At 41.3% G+C, this 24,019-nt stretch overlaps 1 protein-coding gene across 4 annotated transcripts in view; it reads left to right on the top strand.

The window, feature by feature from the left end:
- LOC125455778 (synaptotagmin-16-like) overlaps positions 1-14,941 on the top strand; it is a 183,227-nt gene extending 168,286 nt beyond the window's left edge. For all 4 annotated transcript variants that reach the window (XM_048538207.2, XM_048538206.2, XM_048538205.2 and 1 more), the window contains one exon: positions 12,101-14,941. In XM_048538207.2, coding sequence (XP_048394164.1) covers positions 12,101-12,414 — 314 coding nt within the window. In that variant the 3' untranslated portion in view covers positions 12,415-14,941. The remainder of the gene's footprint in view (positions 1-12,100) is intronic.
- The last annotated feature ends 9,078 nt before the right edge of the window (positions 14,942-24,019 follow it).

Below are 24,019 nucleotides of genomic sequence, written 5' to 3'. Positions count from 1 at the left end.
CCAATTAAAATGGAAGATGAGAAATACTCATTACTCTGTCCTTTCTGTCCCACACAGTTGTAATGGCTGAGGCGTCATAATACATGGAGTGTGCACTGACACCCCAGGCCAATTAGGGGAGAGAAATGGAAAACTCCTTTGTGTTTTACCCCAACCCTCTCCACCTTAGTCCAGGATACCATGCAGGTCCTGGACTATAAAGCAATAATGTAAGTAATCTCTGCAGAAGCCACAAGTAAATCCATCTTTTGTTTGAACTTGGAATTTATTGGGTAGTCCTTTTCTACACACTTTCCAAAGGCTCAATATCCTCAGGTTGTTATAAGGTCAAATTTTGACAAAGGGTTACCAAATTAGGGACACCAAGGTCCTGCATGCAAGGACATGCTGACATGTGTTGCCTTATTGTGAATTACCATGCAGAACACACCCTACAACATTATTTGATTTAACTCTAGCCTCACAGCATTAACCATAGATCATCCTGTTGGGCATTAAAATACCCAGATCTTTTTTTTTTAACTAACATTGACTTTAATTCTACTCACAACAGAGCATTTGCATGTTTGACTTTCCCCCATGTATGGTGCTACACCTTTCTAAATTGAACATTGTTTGCCAACTACAAGTCCACCTTGATCTACTTTTAGTGGTCAAGTATCCCAAAGTCCAACTTTTGCGTAAACCTTGGCATTGTTTCAAATCTTCAGGTCATTCTCCATTGCCATTTAGATAACTTTTAAAAAATGTAAATGGCAAAAGTCCTAACACTGGCCACTTGCAGTGGGTTTCAGATTGCATCCAAATCTATTCCTCAACAATTTTCACCCTATGGGTGTTCAGCCAATTTTCAATGGGGTATCCAAAGGAAGTTTTGACTTATTTCCAAATAGCAGATATCTAGAATTTATAATTGTCTGAAATAAAACTATAAGGTCCATACCTGGAAGTAAAATGTTTTCTAAAGCTAAATTGTGCACATTATTCTTTAATAAGAGATAACAAAGTGTGGAGCTGGAGGAACACAGCAGGCCAGGCAGCACCAGAGATGCAGGAAAGTTGACGTTTCACATTGGGATGCTTCTTCATTTCTGAAGAAAGATCCCAACCTGAAACGTCAACTTTCCTGCATCTCGTGCTGCCTGGCCTGCTGTGTTCCTCCAGCTCCACACTTTGTTATCTCTGACTCCAGCATCTGCTGTTCCTGCTAGCACATTAGTCTTTAATTGTTCTCATTATAACAGCTTTGTATCAGATGGGCAGTTGATATAATGTACATATACCTAATTGATTAGAAATAGATACTATCGCTGATATTATCAGCAAGGAAATGGCATACAAATAAAATGAATATTGATAATATTCCTTCTGAATAAACATATGATTGTACTGATAACAGAAATAGTTTCAGTACCACAAGGAATGGCTCCTTGGCTAATGTGTGTAAAGTCAAACATGGTGTACAATGTCAGCATTCTGATTCAGTTCGCCATACTTCGTTTCTGAATGGTTGCCACCTTGGAAAGATTTTATAATGTTAAAATCAGAGTGCTTACTTTGGTTTATTTCAAAAATATATTTCATACTTAAAAAACTGTACACATAGTCACTAATGCAGTTAAGTACTGTACAATAACATATAAAGAAAACAAGCAACATTGGAGTTTAACTCTAACCAACAAATAAACCAAAGGTATCTCTTACTCGTACAAGACTATTATTGCATTCATTTGAGGCATGAGAAGGGTCCAATTACTGAATGAAACCCAATTTAACTTCAGCTGGAAGATCTCAGACAGTAACCAGGTTAGAGTGCTGTTTTAATGAATGTTCACTGCAAATTAATCTGCCTCCTTACAGAGGAAAATTATATCTTCGAAGGTATCACACCCCTCCCTCTTTTTATAGGAATAAATTATATTTGAAATCTCTTCGAAGTTTTTCAGTCTTGTAGATTTAGGGACTTCTCAATAACATTAATTAGGTTCAGCATCCCAGAGCTTTGCGACAGCTAATAGTAAAGCCTGCAGTTTTAAGTTGCCTTGTGAGCCATTCACATTCTGTCCTACTTTGAATGTCGCTGTGTAGATTGACAGATTTTTAGAGCTGGTTTCAGGATGGATTGAAGCTCAAACCTCTATTGTTTACAATAGCTTTTTATAGAAAATTCCCCAGAATTAGTGTCACTGTGCAAGCCCCTCATGAAAACAGACTGTGCTTTAAGGCGCACTATTATTTAATTCTGTAAAGGGGAAGGAATATCTAGAGGATTACTCTGAGTATAAAGTACAATCATTAGAATTTCTATCTCATTTAACTAGGGTTAGAAAATAAAAGAATAGGAAAATGGTAGAACCATAAATCAATTTGTTTAAAATATATTTTTTCCCTGTAGCTCCCTCTGAGAAATCAATTCTTGCATGAGATGACTCTCCAGCTTGTTGGTGTTCATTTGATCAAACAAGGCAAGACTGATATTGAGATACAGCAAGTGAGATAAGGTCCACAAATAACTCCAGTGAGATTGCATTGTTGGTAGAGCTTTTACCACTGCATTCACTTCATAATTAATTATTGTTCAGCTTGCCTGAGTCTCTATAGAGCCATAGAGATGTATAGCATGGAAGCAGACTCTTCGGTCCAACTTGTCCATGCTGAGCAGTATCCAAAATTAATCTAGTTCCATGTATCAGCATTTGGCCTATAGCCCTCTGAACCATTCCTAATCATATACCCATCCTGATGCCTTTTAAATGTTGTAATTGTACCAGCCCCCATCACATCCTCTAGCAGTTCATTTCATATGCACCACCCACAGCATGAAAAAATTTCCCCTTTTAAATCTTTCCCCTCTCACCTGAAACCTATGCCCTCTAGTCTGGACTCTCCTGTGCTGGGGACTCTCCTATGCTAGTCACCATATTTTTGTCCCTCATGATTTTATAAACCTCTATAAGGTCACCCATTAGCTTCTGGTGTTGCAGGAAAAATAACCCCAGCCTATTCAGCCTCTTCCCATAGCTCAAACCGTCCAACCCTGGCAACATTGTTGTAAATCTTTTCTAAACCCTCTCAAGTTTCATAAGATCCTTCCTATAGCAGGGAGACCAGAATTCATGCAGTATTCCAAAATTGGCCTAACCAATGTCCTGTACAACTAGGGAAGCAATGGCCCTATGGTATTATCATTGGACTGTGAATCAAGAGACCCAAGTAATATTCTGGGCATCTGCGTTTGAATCCCGCCATGGTAGATGGTAGATGGTGGAACTTGAAGTCAATAAAACACCTGGAGTTAGAAGTCTACTGATGACCATGAATCCATTGTCAATTGCCAGAAAAACCCATCTGGTTTACGAATGTCCTTTAGGGATGGAAACTGCCATCCTCACCTACTTTGGACGACATATAACTCCTGACCCACGACAATGTGGTTGACTCTTTACTGCCCTCTGGGCAATAAATATTGGCCCAGCCAGTGATGCCCTCAGCCCATGAATGAAGAAAAACAAACCACAACATGACCTCCCGAATTCTATACTCAATGCCAGTGCATCATAAGTACAGTTCTTCAGTGGAGCACTTCCATTTTGAGTATGCCACGTACTTTTTATTCATTCATGGGACATAGGTGTTTGAAGGACTGTCAATTTCCGATGTGAGACACATCAGAGATTGGCATTGATTGAGGTTCATAAAGTGATGTGAATGAAGAGAAGGAGTGTTGTTGTTGAATCCTGGATTTTAACAGCTCCTAGGAATGGACTGGCATAAGGTGGGTGGAGAGTTGTGGGGTGGCGAGGGTGGGAAATGCATAAAGTTGCAGGGAAATTGGAGACAGCTGTGTATCATTTTTCTCCTGCCACCATGGAATTATACCAGCAGCAGCCCAGTTGGAGGACAGTCTGCACACTCTCCCACCCAGAAATCATGAGAGTCACTTCAGCAGCTAATTGAGGGACGCTTTCTTCTGCCATTTGTTTTCTTTTTTAACTAGTCATAAGACTCTCTGCCTCATAGAGTGACCGCCTGATGAATCTTGGCAGCTTCCTATTGTGCTTGGCACTGGTGTAGGTGTCGGGGCCTGGTTGCTCGCGGTGTGAGGTAGTGTGGAGTGTCTTATTTTGATAAGGAGAAGCCCCGGGTGACAGTGGGCCACTTCCACAGCAATCCACCTTTTGCCCTGCCACCTTGCCCCAATGTCTTCAGGTGGTACCAGTTTTAGAGGATGACTTGGTGTCCTTCCCTTTCAGGTGTAATCCCAGTGGTATCCATTGTGGCTGGTTGGTTGGCAGCTCCTAGACCCTCAGGCTGCCCTTTAAAGGGATGGCAGCACACAGTACAACTAATTAGCTCCTTGATGCCCCTTCCCCCCCCATCCCTGCAAGAAAACAAAGCCAGGAGTCATCACCATGTTTCCAACCTGTTGTGGGAGTCACCGTTGTGACCATAATTATTCAACCTGCAATATGTGGTAGCTGGTCATAACATAGGATGTAAAAGCAGACATGAGACATAGACGGACAAATTCTCATTTTTGATAGGGCTAGGAAATTGGTGATAGTAAAAATGGAATTCAAAGCCAAGGTGGTGACATGGCTTAGCAACTGGCCGGGGTGGTACTAAGGGGAGGCAGTAGTAATGTTACTGAAGAAGTAATACAGGACTTCAGGCAAATGTTCTAGCAACATGGGTTTGAATCCCGCAGGGTATAATAGTGCCCCATAAAAATCCGAAATAAAAAAATGACTAAACTAATGGAGACTGTTGGAGAGAGTCTTGAGTCCTGTGGTCAGTAGCACAAATTGATCTTTGTTCTGAACTCCTTCCAATGCAGTGTGGGAGAGATCTCTAGGACATTGTATCTTTCCGAATAAAGTCCAGGATATTTATACGTAGCTCAATACAGTGGTTACATGCAACATTGACATCAGTGCATGCCACCTCCCCTCTGACCTACACATCCAATCCTGTGAATACACAATCAATGATGGACAACTTCATGGTCATTCCTAGGCCTCCCATCATCTCACGATGCTCACCAGACCCTCTATCACCTATCCTTGGGCTCTCATAATATGCCTTATTAATCATATTCCAATACTGGCTGTTATGCTCTTCCCTGCCAGCTGCATCGTATTTTTGCTTATTACTGATGACTTTTCAAGTTATGTTACGCAGTTTACATTCCATCCTAACCTTAGTACAGAAGATTAGAATTAATTTATATCAATTGTAACCTCTGCCAATTAACATAAAAACCCCCCTGATGCACTAATCTCTTGGGGAAGGAAATCTGCTATCCTTACTTGGTCTGGCCTGCATGCGACTCCAGAAACACAGCAAATGCAGTCTCTGGGAAATTAAGGATGGACATTAAACTCTGGCCCAGTCAGTGATGCCTACATCACATGGATGAATTAAAATTCCACATGGATGGTGGGAATGAAATTTATTTGATTGAAACCAAACATGGTCAATGTTATATTTACTACTCATGTTTCATTCCCATAATATCAACATCAGTTGCTTCTCTGATTTCCTAAACATAGCCAAAATAGTCTCGTCTTACAGCAAGTCTGCCTGGATCCCGGTATACTCTCAAAATAGCAGAGTTTAGATTGTATCAGAGATAATGGGAACTGCAGATGCTGGAGAATCCAAGATAATAAACTGTGAAGCTGGATGGACACAGCAGGCCAAGCAGCATCTCAGGAGCACAAAAGCTGACGTTTCGGGCCTAGACCCTTCATCAGAGGCTTTAGTTTAGATTATAACCACTTCTGTGGGCTTTCTAGTTATCTTGTAAAGGGAGGGGAAATTTCATATCTGAGGTTGAGCCTCGGGTAAAAGCTCCTTTGATTGTGAGTTTCTGCTTCACAAGCTCAAGAAAGCCTTCAAACAGCTGAATGGGAGTCCCAATGGTTTCCTTCAAAGAACAAGGTTCTTTAAAACATCACTTACATGTACAAGAGAATTGACAGGTCCTTGGTCTGTGTTAGGGCTTGGGAAACCTCTGGCTATTTTGCAGGGAGGAGTGACTGCGAGGTACAAGCAGCTGAAAGCATAGATGAGCTTGTATATGCTGGTCCCATGTAAATGAATGGGCCTTTTATTACTCCCATAGTGAGGGCAACACCGAATATATTCCAACCATAACAACTGGAATTGTTAGCTAACAGTAACCTGACTGTGATGAGACATTTTATGGGTGTCTGGTTCAGTATCATGCCTTTAGGAGCAGGAAGCTAAGGTTCCCTCTTGCCCACAGTGAAAATGATGCTGCATATTGTTATTGAGCAGTTTCTATCCTAACTTGACAACACAAAGAGACACCTTCAGTTTAAAATGTCAGTAATTTAATGCTGCTGAACATCTTATTTTCAGAACAGAGGTTTATTCTTTCAAGAGGTACAGTGACATTGGACTCCATGGTTTCTGCAGTTACTAAGAAAAGATCTCATTACCATAATATATAAAATCCCTTAATGCAGTGAAAGTTCACCCACTACACCTGACTTGGGTGCAACTGATTGCATTTGGAAATTGAACGAAAAGCCCTTGGGTGGTTTTTGATGGTGTATGCCGGTGTTCAATATTGCCTCTGTAGGATAGGCCCATTGGATTAAGTGCAATGAGAAGCTGTCAGCGTTAGTGATTGGCAGTGCAACGCTGTAGAGGAACTTGCAGGTGACAATGTTCCCACACATAAGTCACCCTCGCAGGTCATTGTTTTGAACTGTTTTTCAGAGTGGATGCAGAAATTCATTTCGGCAACTGAAGTCATGACCCCCTCTTTTTGACTTCCGTCAGATCCCTGGGATCAGTGTGTGCTGCACTGTTAAAGGCCGATGCCTTTCTCAGGCCCAAAACACAACCCTAACCCATAGCAGACATGGGATCTGCTAAGGCCGACAGGCAGTGAGCCGAAGTTTCCCCATGGAATTTGCAGGGATGTCTCCAAGAACAGTCCATAATCTGGATGTGGGGCACCAGGCAGGAAATTCATCCAAAACCCCACCGTTCAAATTTTTGATCCTGTCTCCTCTGCAGAGAATGAATGTCCTTATTTTGGCTCCGGCCATTGGACTGGGCTTTACATTCTGCTATATTCTGCACTTCATCCTGATTGAAGAAAAGAAATTAATTGGGACCCTGCCCACCACCTGGCCTGCTGTTCAAGAGCTATTTTCCACTTGGAGGGTCATTGATTGGCTCAGGATAAGACTTCTAGCTATCCAGGTGTTTCAGATTCGAGAGTTGGTCCCTAGAGGGAATACAGGCAACCCCTCAACAAAGAGATGGTTATAGACCTGGACTTCCAGCTACGTTCAGGGTATTAATGGTGCCTAGCCATTGGACACTGGCTGTTGGTGCCCAGATCCTATAGGCTAATGTGGGGGAAGAGAGACAATTGAAAGGGGTGGGGATATGACCTTGTTGGGGGTGTTTCCAAAGTTCAGGGACCCCCTGAAAAGAGGATTCAGCCTCTCCAATGCCGAACACCAGCCCTGACAATGAAAGCTGCTGGGTGTGCATTTCATCAGATCCAAAGGTGGGCTGTCTACCCAGTATTCTGCTGCTTTACCCCCTATTACTCAGTGTGCTTTAAAATGTTATATTTTGTCTGTGAACTCTCCCCATCTGACTCCATTAGCAACCTTCCTAGTCATTGTCGCTGACTATTCTTTTCAATGTTTCCGATTTCATAGAATCCCTATAGTGCAAAAAGAGGCCATTCAGCCCATTGAGTCTGCACCAGCCCTCTAAAGAGCATCTTGCCCGGACCCACATCTTCCATGGCTCATCCACTTAGACTATACATCTCTGGACACTAAGGGGCAATTTAGCATGGTCAGTCCATCTAATCTACACATCTTTGGACTACACATCTTTTTGAAGAAACCAGGGCAACCAGAGGAAACGCATACAGATGCAGGGAGAATGTACAAATGCCACACAAACAGTCACCCACGGCTAGAATTGAACCTGGGTCACTGGTGTTGTGATACTGCATGCTGGCCACTATGCCGATCTGACCATGGAATAGAACAGAATCCCTACATTGTGAAGCAGGCCATTCTGCCCATCTCGTCTACTTTGCCCCTCCAAAGAGCATCCCACCCAGACCCACCTCTATCCCCATAACGCCATGGCTAATCCACCTAACTCACACATCCCTGAACACTATGGCAATTTAGCGTGGCCAGTCACCTAACCTGTGCATCTTTGGTCTGTGGGAGGAAACTGGAGCACCCAGAGGAAACCCACGCAGACACGGGGAGAATGTGCTAACTCCACACAGACAGTCGCCTGAGGGTGGAATCCAACCCGGATCCCTGATACTGTGACGTAGCAGTGCTAACCATTGAACCACCCTGATTTATAGGATTTCTGCCGCTCTATGTCGTATGTGACTGATTATATGCTATTATGACTTTGCCAAACTTTCAAAAGCTAAGATAGTTGAAATATGCATTTCTGTTCCATAGTGATGAAAATATTCAGATGTTAACAATTTCTCTACAAATTTGGAAAAACAGGATTTTAATGGCCATGACAAAGGGACATTTTCATAGAGTTGTGGAGTCGTATAGCATGGAAGAAGACCCTTAGTCCAACAGATTCCTGCACAAAGCACCTTTCAAAGCATTCTTTCAAATTTTGTCATGCATAGACTGGAGAAAGTAATTATTTGAACTTAAATATTGCTGTCTGAATGACTTAGTCAGTTGATCAACTATTCTGGTGAAGAGATTTTCCAGGAGTTCTTTTGACCTCTTTGTGGAATATAAATGCACACTCTCTCTGAATTCGGGAGGGACAGTACAGGCTATTTTGAACATCTGAGAAGAAATTGACCAATTTGAAAACCTGACAGCATTTTCCTTAATTCAAAAAATTCAATAATGTATTTGTCATACTAGTAGGAAATTAAAGAAAAATAAATTATAACATGGAGAGTTAGCTTAGTTCTTAGCAAACTTAAAAAAATTGCCTACTCAGAGTTGGGTGGAAAGAGCAACTGTTGTAAATAAATACCTACATTAATGAAAATATGAATGCCAACGATTGGCTGATTGAATTAGTTATCATGTGCCTTTGGTTGCTTGTAGTAAGCAGAGTGTAGACCATTCTCAACTATACAATGCTTGTAGAACTCACACAAAATATTTGCTGTATATGTGATTCTATAATCGGGCAGCACTTGCTAAATGATCCCAAATGTGCTGTTCGCTACACAAAAGACCAATTTAAAATGATCAGTGGAGCTCTTAACATGGCTCATTTACACTTGCTAGTTTATATCCAGGGACCTGTCCTCTGTAAATATAAAGAATATGTTCAAGTCCTGGACTTTCCTTGAATTACCTAGGAACTTGGAGACTCTATATTCCCTATTGCCTTCTCAGAGAAATTATCTCAGCCAACCTAATTACCAACCAATCAACAGCATTTTGTCCTAGAGTGTAAACTGTTGTGAGGTTTAAAGTGTGGCATTGCTGCATTTGTCCTGATAAGCCCAAGGCAAAAATCTTTAGCAGCATGTTTCTATTCTCAGTAATAGAATAACTGATTCATATTAAGCTTCAAACTAAGCTTGTCACTTATGAAATGAAATCCATCAGTTAAAAGCAAAAGCAGACAGACTGTGCTGGGAACCTTGCCTAAATATCAAAACAAGCACAGACACGCTGCACTGTTTGGGGATATAGAGCTCACCCTTGAGAGTAAAGATACACAAACTGAAATCATCTAAAGGAAGACCACTAGAAAACAGGCATGATGTAAACTATGTGACTTTCACACAGTGTTAGTGGATGAACTGCATGTATACCATATTATAATATTATTAAGCTTGAAAACCTCACAGTTAAACATAACAACAAACCTTCAAGTGTTATTTCGAGTCATGGTACAAGATCTCTCTCTTTTATATTTCTCCATAAGTAGTTCCCTTAGGTTTGGGGGTGGTTTTTGTAGCTAGTGTCTGGATGTTTATCTGATGGATCAGTGACCTCAGCAGTCACTCAGCTGTTCTAAGCTGGTTTATATAGTGGCACCAGATTATTGTCCTGTGGCAAAGATGAAAATTAACCTCCCTGCCCTCACAACTACCATTAACTCTGTGAAGATTGCTCAAGCTTCATTTTGGCAATATGTAGATGACATTTGCATCTTTTTACATTAATGAAAATCAACTTTTTATAAACCTGTTTGCAAATAAATGATATGGTGTTTTTTTCTAGTCGCCTGCCTCTATCTACCGGGTCTGCTGGGTTGCAATTAATCTAAATTAGAAAGTGAATTTGGTATTGATTCAAGCTGTTGTTAGTTCAATCCCCAGAGCCTGACAACTGGTCATACTCCCGCACATCCCAGATATCCAAGTTCTTCAAGGACCGCAACTTTCCCCCCCACAGTGGTCGAGAACATCCTTGACCGCGTCTCCCACATTTCCTGCAACACATCCCTCACACCCCGCCCCCGCCACAACCGCCCCAAGAGGATCCTCCTCATTCTCACACACCACCCCACCAACGTCCGGATACAACGCATCATCCTCCGACACTTCCACCATCTACAATCCGACCCCACCACCCAAGACATTTTTCCATCCTCACCCTTGTCTGCTTTCCAGAGAGACCACTCTCTCCGTGACTCCCTTGTTCGCTCCACACTGCCCTCCAACCCCACCACACCCGGCACCTTCCCCTGCAACCGCAGGAAATGCTACACTTGCCCCCACACCTCCTCCCTCGCCCCTACCCCAGGCCCCAAGATGACTTTCCATATTAAGCAAAGGTTCACCTGCACATCTGCCAATGTGGTATACTGTAACCATTGTACCCGGTGTGGCTTCCTCTACATTGGGGAAACCAAGCGGAGGCTTGGGGACCGCTTTGCAGAACACCTCCGCTCAGTTCGCAATAAACAACTGCACCTCCCAGTCGCAAACCATTTCCACTCCCCCTCCCATTCTTTAGATGACATGTCCATCATGGGCCTCCTGCAGTGCCACAATGACGCCACCCGAAGGTTGCAGGAACAGCAACTCATATTCCGCTTGGGAACCCTGCGGCCCAATGGTATCAATGTGGACTTCACCAGCTTCAAAATCTCCCCTTCCCCCACCGCATCCCAAAACAAGCCCAGTTTGTCCCCTCCCCCCACTGCACCACAAAACCAGCCCAGCTCTTCCCCTCCCCCCACTGCATCCCAAAACCAGCCCAGCCTGCCTCTGCCTCCCTAACCTGTTCTTCCTCTCACCCATCCCTTCCTCCCACCCCAAGCCGCACCTCCATTTCCTACCTACTAACCTCATCCCACCTCCTTGACCTGTCCGTCTTCCCTGGATTGACCTATCCCCTCCCTACCTCCCCACCTATACTCTACTCTCCACCTATCTTCTTTTCTCTCCATCTTCAGTCCCCCTCCCCCTCTCTCCCTATTTATTCCAGAACCCTCTCCCGATTCACCTCTCTGATGAAGGGTCTAGGCCCGAAACGTCAGCTTTTGTGCTCCTGAGATGCTGCTTGGCCTGCTATGTTCATCCAGCTCCACACTTTATTATCTTGGTCATATTGAGTCTGTCAGATATGGGCATAACATTCTACCAATAGAAGCTTAATATGTCCAATGACCAACAGCACAAAATATATCTAAAGCAAAGCATTTACTTATTATGAATAAAAACCAAAAGACCTGCAGCAGCTAGGAATCAGAAGCAAAACTAGAAATTGATGTAAAAGTGTAGCAGGTGTGGCAGCATCTGCCGAGACAAATTGGAGTTCTAAGGAGGTGTCACTAGACTCAAATCATTAACTCTAATTTCTCTCAACAGATGCTGCCAGACCTGCTGAGCTTTCCAGCAATTTTTGTTTTTGTTTGTCATTTATTTGTTACAATTAATCAATGTAATATCCGCATTTAAAGACATTCTAATCTTACATTAAATTTGTGCCTGTTTCACAGGTTACATAATTTCTTTGAGATTTTTATAACATGCTACTGCAAGCGATCTTGAAATTATGTGTTGCTTGTATTCCTAAATCCAATATAAAACTAAAACTTGTTTTCTTTGGCTGCAATTTTACAGACACATATGCGAAACTGTCCCTCCTTAACTCAGTCGGACAAGAAATGTCTCGGTGCAAGACGTCCATTCGGCGTGGTCAGCCCAACCCTGTTTACAAGGAGACTTTCATCTTCCAGGTTGCTCTTTTCCAGCTCTCTGAAGTCACATTAATGATCTCAATATACAACCGACGTAGTATGAAGCGCAAGGAAATGATCGGATGGATCTCCATGGGTCAAAACAGCAGTGGCAATGAGGAGCAAGATCACTGGCTGGAGATGAAGGAATCCAAAAGCCATCAAGTCTGTAGATGGCACACATTACTGGAATCATAAACACAACACAGCTAATTAAAGACAGCTTATATGGCCTTTTATCCAGACATTCTGAACATTTTCACCTGTGCAACAGGCTTCTATTGTACTACAACATTCAGGCCCTTCCTTAAAATCTTAAACTAGCCAAATCATTGAAGAATACCTTTGTGAACAGCAAATTGCTTAGCCGGCATGAGGAATTCCTTCAGGGTTTCAGAAGCTATTTGCGTCAGCTAAGTGCCTGTGGAGGTGCATTATTGTGTCACCGTGATATGACATCTACAATGACGACAAATCAGTATTGAGGATGAGCACATAGTACAAAAGAATCACTGTTGCCATAGCTATAAATGCACATCATTTAAACCTTTAAATAGTCAATATTTATTGCTGCACTGTGCATGCAGAAATGATTTGGCTTTTCAAACATCATCTTCGTACAAAACAGCTTCCTTCAGTCTATAATTTACTGACAACTCAAACTACAAACTAATGCTGCTTGAAAACAAGTTTTGTAATCAATAAAGTCATGGTGAAGAAAATGAACAGTATCACTCAAAGTGCATCAGTAAGTAAAATGGCCCAATAAAATGTTTCTTCCCGGCATATTCCAAGTGGGCACTATCAAAAGGAGTCTTGAACTGGGTTTGAAGTAATTCAAGATTCACATACAAGGATGAGTACATCAATGCTCATCATCTAGAGCACTTTCCACAAGTTGCATGTCATTTGCAGTCGCCCCTGTCAGTAAATACTTTAAACCTTTTGTCAGTAAATGCCCAGAACTAGGTAAACACTGCTGCACTTGGCATCATGATTCAGTTGAAAGCAAAATATGACTTTCTCATGATGGACATCGAAAAACAACAATCGCCAAATAGGTTCCATTGGATGCTCCCCATTTTGTGAGAGTTTGCAACTGGCAACTTACAAAATTACCCCTCTGCATTGCACTCTTTTCTTTAAGCCACCTGGATAGGACACATTGATTTGTATAAATCAAGAAACCAACTATAGAACAAACTATACATCAGTTTCTCAGAGTGTATAGCAGGATGGAGCAGAGAAATAGACCATGCCATTGTTCACCAGTGCATTCAGTCCTTTTCCTGATAGAACTCCTATTCCAAATGTTCTTTTTGTAATTTCCCCATTAGCTATTTCCCTGCAGTTTAATTGTAGTGGGCCAGTTAGCTGGAGAGCTGGTTTGCAGTGCCGGGTGATGCCAACAGCATGAGCTCAATTCCATACTGGCTGATGTTTCCTGCGGAACTCTCCTTCTCAATCTCTCCCCTTGTCTGAGGACTGGTCACCCTCAGGTTTTATCACTACCAGCCCTCTCTCTCTCTGTCTCTAATGAGAGAACAGCCCTATGGTCTGGTAAGACTATGGTGACTTTACCTTTTTTTTTAATATCCCTCCTAAAGAAATGTTTGTATTCCTCTTTTAAAAGAATTATGAACTTTGCTACAAAATAATTTATGAAGTAAAATGCTTCTGTAATTTTTGCAGTGAATAACTAGAATCCCTATACATATTCACCCTCATGTTTTTCTGTTTCTTTTTTCTCCATTTTCTTTTATTCCCTCAAGTGTCTAGCACCCAAAAGGAACGAAGAAGGATGAGAAGTGACTTTTTAGAGGTTTACAAGATGATGAGAGACATAGATAGAGTGGATAGTCAGAGACTTTTCCCAGGGCGGAAATGACTGTTTCAAAGGGGACATAATTTTAAGGTGACTGGAGGAAGGTGTAGGGGAGATGTCAGAGGGAGGTTCTTCACACATAGAGTGGTGGGTGTGTGAAATGTGCTGCCAGCAGTGGTAGTGGAGTCAGATACTTTCGAGACTTTTAAGCGGCTCTTGGATAGGCACATGGAGGATAGTAAAATGTAGGGTATGCAGGGTAGATTGATCTTAGTAGGATAATAGGTCGGCACAGCATCATGGGCCAAAGGGCCTGTACTGTTTGTACTGTTCTGTGTTCTAAAAGCATGTCGTGAGAGGTTTTCAATTTACCAATTCTTTTTGCTGATTGAGCCTGTGATGCCTGTGTATGAAAACAAATTGTGTATTTGCCACCGAGGACTGGTTGTCTCAGAGTCAAATGATTGTCAATTCCAGACTTGCTCCAAGACATGAGGTGATAAGGAAGCTGAAGGCTGATGCTCCTGTGTAGTACAGAGGGAGAGAAATGCTATCTACTCTTTTGGATAACCTGTCAAATCTAAATTCCATCTAACCCTCTCCAGTGGATGTAACAGATCCCAACTCGCTATTTCAATAAAAATGAAAAGCTGTTATATCCAACATTTATCCCTCAATCATCATGACAAAAGCAGATTATTTGAGCAATCCCATTTTTTTTGTGGGAGTTTGTGATGTGCACATTGCTTGCGATGTTTTCTCCACTCCAAAGTACCTCCTCACTGTAAAGAGCTACTGGATGTTAGAAGGCCATCAAATGCATTGTGGAAGGCTGCCTTTTCTTTGTGCTGAGATAGTGAGAACTGCTGATGCTGGAGAATCTGAGATAACAAGGTGTAGAGCTGGATGAACACAGCAGGCCAAGCAGCATCAGAGGAACAGGAAAGCTGACGTTTCAGGTCTGGACATTTCTTCAGAAATCTGAAGAGCGGTCTAGGCCTGAAATGTCAGCTTTCCTGCTCCTCTGATGCTGCTTGGCCTGCTGTGTTCATCCAGTTCTACACCTTGTTATATCTTTTCTTTGTGCTGCAATCTTTGCTGCTCTTCAGCTGCATTATTTTTCAATTTCATTTTCTCTTTTATCCTTCCTGTCAGTTTTTTCTCTATCCCTGTAGTTTTCTGTATTAATCATGCAATTTCTCTTACAGGCCTCTTAATATTTTCCATAGCCTTGCTGCAAAATGAAAACTGTGACAATGGATGTGGAATTGCAGAGCTGGCAAGTCATACACACATACAATATCTGTGAGCAACTGTAGTATACATGGGTTCAGGGAAACCTTGGTCCTAGGCTTTCGAGATTGCTGGTGGCTGGAACTTGCACCTGAGCAGAGAGTTGGTGAGAGCAGAGCAGTACGGTAGCTGCTACCTCTTACTGTGCCTGGTCTCTTCCACTTTGAGCCACATTACTTTTTTTTGTTTTCTGTTTGTTACCAGCTGGGGCTGTTTCTTGGCTCGAGGGCTGGCGCTGCAGAGCAGAATGGACTAGGACCATCAGAATTGGTTAACAGGAGTCAATCAGCTGTGGCTACCACGGACCAATTGTTCATCGAATTTTGAACGAAGTCAATGCACCAAACAGTAACGGGTGGCTGTGTTTATATGTGTGTCTTGTGATGTTACTCAGAGGGATATGACGGAAATATACGCCAGGACTTTCAGCATATTGGCCTTCCTATACCAGGCACCTGAAGTGTCGATGGAAAAATACATTAGTGCCTGTGTGAGCAGTCCTGATGTGGGGTCTAGGCCTGAACCATTGACTCTCCTGCTCCTCTGAGGCTCCATGACCTGCTGTGTTCCTCCAACTCCACACTGTATTGACCCACAACCTAGACTCTCAGGAGTCTAGGCCTTATTGAGTGTAGGGCAGTTCTAGGCAGGGAGGGGAGATGGGGCCTGGGACAGCGAGAACGAGGGTGGTGAGGTGGGGGTTGTAGAGAAGGAGCATCGGCCAGGGAAAACGGGTCTTGTAGGGGTGGGGCAGCTTTCGGTGTTGAAAGAAAATTATTGATGGATACCAACCATCATCCCACCTCAAACCTGAGTAGTGCCACTTTGTAAGTTTCTTACATGAATCTGAAAATGGAGACTGGTTGAAAAACAGCTTTTATGTGGTAATTGATTGGCCACAAAGGCTTCAGTTGTGGTTTTGTGGAAAGATGGGCCAGTATAGGACTTGACTGTCTACCATAAAATTGCAGTGAGCTAGGGGCTGGCAGGAAGACAATCCAAGGAATTTGCCAAACACCCACAATGCCTGGTTGCAAACCAGTGAGTGGGAACTGTAAGATTCTGCCCATGAGGTGAATGGATTTCACCAAAATCCTTTTGATTCCTGAACCATTCAATGTAATTACAATTCAAGTCTTCTTCAAAACTTTCAGGGGGCTGGAGCAGATGTTAGTGGTAAGAAAATTAATGAGCAAGACATCCTGTTTCAATAGAAGGAACAAAAGAGTATTATATTCAGCAATGCTAGAAAAATATATGGGAAATAATTGTCATGCCGTTGAAATGGTTTGTTTTTAGATATTCATCTCTGGTGGAGCTTCTTACTATTAGGCTATTCAGCTTCAATCTAAATTTGAGAAGTTGCATAACATTTTTTACTAACCTAAAATTGAAATTTATTATATGTTATTTTATATTTGAAATTCATAAATACTAGTGCATATTTATACAAGACGGTTGGGGACACAGTAATAACATTGTACCATTAGTATCATGACCTGTCCTTTTTCCGCAGCTTTTGAGCTCCTGAGATGCTGCTTGGCCTGCTGTGTTCATCCAGCTCCACACTTTGTTATCTTTTTCCTTCAGCCATCCTTATGATTGCCTGAATACTCAATTGTGTTTGCATTGGACTCTAACAGGGTACGATGCTAAATTGAAATGTGATCGCCTGCTAAAAAGAAAAGCCAACAATGGTATAAAAGCATGATCAATTTTATTGTGATTTATGACCCTGCTTCATTTCTACCTGTCAATAATGTTGCTGGTTCACAAGGTGATGTATAAATCTTCCATTACTAGTCGCTTGCCATCAATTCTGCAGTAATATTTCAGAGCAGTGCTGACTATTTTTTCTTGGAATCAATAATTAATAATTCTGAGTTAGTAAATTGTGCTTCTTTGCTCTAATAGATTTTAAAGTGTAAAACTGACAATGAACATTTGGATGTACACTGCAAACCCATAGACCGAGCAGACTATATGTTCTAGGCTCATGTCTTACGTTGAAAGAGAATGCACTCAGACCGGGTTCAAGTTAAACGCAAGACATCTGGAGAACTTAGTTAATCTTATGGTAACCAGGAAATCATTGTCAGTTTTTGTAAAAGCCATCTGGTTCACTAATCTCCTTCAGGGAACACAATCTGCCACGCTCATCTGGTGTGGCCTACATATGACTCCGGATCCACAGCAATGTGGTTCAGTCTTAACTGCTGTCAGAAATGGTTTTGCAAGTCATTCAGTTCAAGGGTAATCAGGAACAGACAAGAAGTGCTGGTCTAACCAGCAATACCCATATCAAAAGAAATAAATTTTAAAAACGACACACTTTTAGACTTAAATAATCTAGTGATGGGTTAAGCTATTTCACACAATGATACAAAGAGGCCATTTACCCCACTGAGTCTGTACTGACTCTTTAGAAAAACTAGCCAATTGCACCCACTCCTCTTACCCTTTTGTTTCCCACTTTGCACCAATTTGGCCAAAGCAGCCTATACATTATCCTTGTTACACTGCTTTGAAACAATTATGGGGATGCTGTTGCTGGATTGGGTTGGTCAAGGTCAGATGTCTCCTGACACCAGGTTATAGTCCAAAAGGTTTACTTAGAATCATAAGCGTTCAGAGTGCTGCTCCTTCGTCAGGTGAAGTGAAGGACGCAGGCACAGAATTTAAAGCTGATAGTCAAGTTCCGTACCCATGAATTTCGCCTTAACCGTGATCTTGGGTTCATGTCCTGCTACAGGTAACCCCACCACACTGATCTTTATTTGTAAAGCCTTCCTTGCAGTCCTGTTTTTACACAATCACCTTGATAACTTGTTATGATCTCTCTACCTTAATTAATTTGTACTGTTCTGGATTACTTGTTACTTTGATTAGACCGTCAGCACGTGACTCTTATCCCTATCATGTCATTCCAGCCACTTGGTTTGTCTCCAGCACCACCTTATTTTTAATTTTTTGTAATTATTTCTGTGCCTCAATTAATTGGATCATAGCTCATCCCTTCACTTGCTATTCAGCTATTGGCACTTTACACACCATCTGATACTTTTGATCATTTATTCAGCCTGCTGACACTTCACTCACACCAGTTCTTTTGATCTTTTGATCTATAAATTCTGTGCCTGTGTGCTTCTCTTTACTTCACCTTATGAAGGAACAACACTCCAAAAACTTGTGATTTCAAATAATCATGTTGGGCTATAACCTGGTGTTGTGTAACTTATGGCTTTGAAACAAGCACATGAAATGGTGCAAACTGATTCATTCTATAAATCATTTTTGCTAGTCAAACTGAGATGGTAGAACTGAGGGATATGGAACACTTCCTTTACCAAGTAACCAAGGTGAAGTTAGGTTTTGCATAGCTGGAAGGTCATAAAGGTCAGCATCTAATAAACTGTGTCACTAAGCTGTTACTGTATGACCCCATTTAATATATGCTTGTGTTTCCCTCCCTTGCTCTAGGGAAATGCGTTACCATCTTATCATGAGCCCAGAGTGAACCAGTCATTGTTGCAGTCTGTCCAATTGTAAGTCAGTGTGACACTTCATAGTTAGGACTATTTACCGTCAGCCCAATAAACTGATATTTGTTGAAGTGATGGTCCCTTGTGTGTGGCCATTGCTGTTGCACAGTCAGGAAAAAGAAGAGCAGCTGGGATTCAATTAAGTGGTAAAGCACATTTACGTTTTGTGTGAAATAATTAACCATTAGTGAATTTCGGAGCTTCATAAACAAGGGTTCTTTTATTTCATTACGTTATGATAAGGAGTGAAGTAAATTCAAGCTAAGATATTTTAATGTTATTCACTTTGTGATTCTTTGGCAGCAGTCTTGTTTGGTCAATGTATTTTTGCGATCATTAATAAAAATGCCCTATATGTTGTACTTTCTACAGGGTTTGTGTTTATTTTCAATTCCATAACCTTCATGCTGCTTGTCATTGGTACAGGTTTAAAGACAAAGATATTATTCAAACCAGAGATAGCTGGAGAATCTGAGATAACAAGGTGTTGAGCTGGATGAACCCAGCAGGCCAAGCAGCATCAGAGGAGCAGGAAGACTGACGTTTTGGGCCTAGATCCTTGAAGAAGGGTCTTCTTCAAGGATCTAGGCCCAAAACGTCAGTCTTCCTGCTCCTCTGATGTTGCTTGGTCTGCTGTGTTCATCCAGCTCAACACCTTGTTATCTCTTATTCAAACCAGAGCTCATTTTCCTTTTTTTTCTATCCAATTGTTGTCCTTCAGTTCATCTTTTTTAATGTGTAGTATTACGATAAATATAAAAATGGAATTAATGGCAAACGTTAAATGAGTAGGAATCTAAGTCATGTTCTGTAGTCCCTGATGATATGTATTACTTGCTATTGAGTGTTGATCTTGGTAATATCGATGGTATGGTCACCTGCCTTTTCAGACAGAAAAGAAAGTGTACTGCTTCAAATAGTACAAATATCATTGAGTCACCTTGGCCATTTTTGATTAGTTAATTGATTGTTTAGTTGTACTACTTGATCATTTACCTAGGCAATGATTAACAAATATATTGTCCACAGTCGTTTTCACAAAGCCAAGTGGTGCAAAAGATAATCACCGGTGTGCTGAATCTTAAAAGAGAAAAAAAATTACAATCTGCTTTAATTAAACAGGCTTCTAAATGTATCATACACTGCTGTCCACAGCAAAACATTTTATTCAGATCAGGTATGCGTTTTGGCACAGTGAGACTGAAATCAGATGGGCTCTATGAGAGATGTTTGATCTGCCCTGCTAAATTATTGCTGAAGGAGTGTTATTTTGTTTCACAATTCTATTGTTCAGAAATATCCTAAAATCAATTGCATTTTATAATGTTTTGCTACCATTGTGAGAACATAGGAGCAATATTTTCACTTCAATGAGAATATTGTTCATCTTTGCAATGTGAGCATTTTAGTGTCAGTCACATATAATGTAACAATGGACCTATCAATTCTGATTTCTTGGCTAATTCAGCATGCTCTGTTCTCTTCAGGGGGACTAAATGGCTTTTAAAATTCTTGTTCTGGAATATGAAACCAGTCAATAGGTCAAATACACATCTGATCAATTTTTCCCATTTAGTGAACAAGAACACGTAGTACCTGTTACAGGTATATGTAGTTAATGGCCTTGAAAACAGATTTTGATGCACTATGCGTGTATATTAATCTTTATGTATAACCTGGTTTGGAAAATACCTGTATTGCATGCTTATTGTAAATCAAATGTATTTACTTTTATATATTATAATAAAAGATGATACTTTAATTGCAGTTACATTGTCAACTTTTCAAAATTCCAGTGATATTTTGTAGAACTACAGAAGAAGCTATCTCTTCACCATTCTGTTAACATTGAATGCTGCTTCAAAATAACGTTATGTACCTCCTATTACCCCATAGAATACCATGTCTATACTAATATGTTGTTTTATATATTCTGCACAAATAAAAATGTGCCTATAGTTAGCCTGTGGCACACTATTTCTTTACAGTAGAACAGTTTAGTAATTTAATATTTCAGAATAGTTTATCTTTGTGTTTACTTTTGGAATATGAAACTGAAAGTGGTTAAGTTCAAATATTCTAATTAAAACATTATATACAAGATATTGCATTGATAATAATGGCAACAACCACAAATAAACACTTAAATCAATTTATTTGAAACATTAAAATTTCCAGTTATTCATTGATTCCATATGATGCAGATGCCTTGTTGATTGGCTGATCATTTCAAACACTCTTGCTGCTGGTGCAGGCAGCTTTTATGGATACCCAGTGTCACTTCTCATCTTGATAGTGGCAGATACCGATACAAAAGATACTACTTGAGGACTAAATGCAGATTTATGGGCATTTGCCTGAAGCAATACACGCTCTTGTCAATTTTGAAAAGTTAGATAAATGGCTCATTCTCCAAAGTGAATATTTTAACCAAGCACTCATGCTTTAATACTGTGGATATTGTAGTAGTTGATGTAGCTACCCAGCTTAAACTATCTACTTATCTATGTCTTCTGTGGTTGGCTGTTGTAAATGGGTCCAAAAGGTTAAAAACTGAGCACTGTCAATTGTGATGATGTGATGAGCGCTTAAGTAGGAGAGTAAACTAAGATCATGTGGGAGACAAACAAAAGGCCCAACTTTCCAACAGTCTTTGCAGTAATGTACAGCATATTGTCATTACGTGTAAATTGTTGCAGAGATGCAACAAGCTTTGTATTTTTACAAGATTCTCCCTGTCAGAGCAGAAGGCATTTACTGTCTCAAACAAAAGACTGTGTAAGCCCCAAAAGAACCAGTGCAATGGAAGACATGGATGGCAATGCACACAAATGGTGATCAGCATGGAACGTGAAGAATTAATTTAGCAGGACTAGTATCACATGCTGCTAATGCAGAAGACTTTAGAGAAATGGATATATCAAATTGCTGAGGGCTGTGAACCCCAAAAAACTTTGTAGCAACACTTAGCGCTGAAGAATGCTTTAAAAGAATGACAGAAAGCAAGGCAAGAGAATGGGGCTAAGCAAAGTAGAGGACAGAGTTCACAATCTGAGGTTGTTGAATTCAGTATTGTCTCCAGACGCTGTGAAGTGCTGAATTGGAAAAAGAAGTGCTATATTTCCAGTTTGTTGGGCTGTACTGGAATACTGCAGTACACCTAGGATAGAAAAGCATAGCACAGCATAATAGTTTACTGAAATGGAAAGTCACTAGATGGACTGGGCTGTTCTTGTGGACCGAGTGGAAGTGTTCTGCAAAGTACTCACCCAGTCTATGTTTGTTTTTGCCAATTTGCTGGCAACTGCATTATAAGCAGAGAATACAGTAAACTCTATTGAAATATGTGCAATATGCAAGAACTGCTTACTCTGGAAGGTGTGTTTGGGGCCTGGGATATTGGGAGGGTGGAGTTAAAAAGGCAAATGTTGAACAAGACCTGGGTGTCCTCTTGCACCAGTCACTGAAATTTAGCGTGCAAGTGTAGCAGATAGTGAGCAGGCAAACTGTATTTTAGCCTTTATAGTGAGAGATTACAAGCACAGGAGGAAAGATGTCATACTGCAGGGTATTGGTGAGGCCACACCAGGAATATTGCGTACAGTTTGGTTTCCTTATCTGAGGAAGGATGTTCTTGCTATAGAGGGAGAGTAGTGGATGTTTACCAAATTGATTTTTGACTTGGCAAGAAGAGATTGACTTAGTTAGGATCTTATTCACTGGAGTTTAGAAGAATGGTGGGGGTGCTGTGTCTCATAGAAACTGATAAAACAGGTGATTCAGGAAAGATGTTCTCAATGGTGGGAGGAGTCCAGAACCAGGGGTCATAGTTTTAGGATAAGGGTTAAACCTTTTAGGGCTGAGATAAGAAAATCTTCACTCAGTGGAATTCACTACCGCAGAAAGTGGTTGTACAAAAACATCATGTTTTCAAGAAGGAGGTTGACATAGCTTTCATGGCTAAATACATTAAGGGATGTGGAGGATATACTCTCAATAAAGTATTGAGCTTCATGATCAGCCATGATCATATTGAATGGTGAATCAGGCTCAAGGGGTTGAATGGTTTGCTCCTGGTCCTATCTTCTTTGTTTGTATGTCTATGTTACTACGAACACAAGGAGGCTCCTGTCATTGTCCTGGGAGGGACAACAAGATGCAAAGGCAGAAGCGCACTAAATGGGCCGGACGTGGCTGAGGACATGTCTTGTCAACCATGGTGGGGGAGTTTTGGACGAGAAAAAGGGAGGACATGTCAGAAGCATCGCTGTGGAAAGTGGAGAAACTTGGAGAATGGAATGGAGTCACAGCAGGAAGAAGTGAGGATGCTTTGTCAAGGTAACTATGGTAGGTGGTAGGTTCGTAATGGATATTGGTGGACAGCCTAGATTCGGAAACAAAGGAGTCAAGGAAAGGATAGAAATAGAGATGACTAAGTAAACATGAGAAAAAGATGGAAGTTGAAGAAAAACTGATTAATTTTTCCTTTTCTGGACAAGAGCGGAAGCAGCACCAATGTAGTCATCGATGTGAAAGAAAAAGTTGTGGGAGGGAGTCGGTTATGAATGGAACAAGGAATGTTTCATATAACCCTCAAAGAGATGGGCATAACTAGAGTGTGTACTCATTGCCACACTTAGAAAAAGTGAGATGACAAAGGAGAAATTGTTCAAAGTTAGAATGAGCTCAGCCAGGTGAAGGACAGCTTTGGTAGACTAAAACTCTTCAGGTCTCCTTTCGAGAAGAAACAGGAAGCTCTCATACCATCCTGGTGGGGGTGGGACATATAGTCAGCTTGCATATTCATGGTGAAAAAGAGGCGGCTGGGGCCAGACAGCTAGAAATTGTGGAATTGACATAAAGTGTTAGAAAGATCTCAAATGAAGTTGAGAAGAAGCACAACAAATGGGAGAAAAATTGAGTCAAAATAGGAAGAAATGAGATCTATGGGACAGGCTCAGGTTGAATTGATGGGACTGCCAGGCTGTGCTGTTTGTGGATTCTGGCAAGAGGATAGACAAGGGTTGTGCAAGGCTGGAGTAGTGAGGATAGACAAGGATTGTGCAAGGCTGGGGTAGTGAGGATAGACAAGGATTGTGCAAGGCTGGGGTAGTGAGGATAGACAAGGGTTGTGCAAGGCTGG

Source organism: Stegostoma tigrinum, chromosome 10, assembly GCF_030684315.1.
Source record: "Stegostoma tigrinum isolate sSteTig4 chromosome 10, sSteTig4.hap1, whole genome shotgun sequence".
NCBI classification, from domain to species: domain Eukaryota; kingdom Metazoa; phylum Chordata; class Chondrichthyes; order Orectolobiformes; family Stegostomatidae; genus Stegostoma; species Stegostoma tigrinum.
The sequence above is the reverse complement of the archived record's forward strand: the minus strand, read 5'-3'. Positions and strand labels throughout refer to the sequence as shown.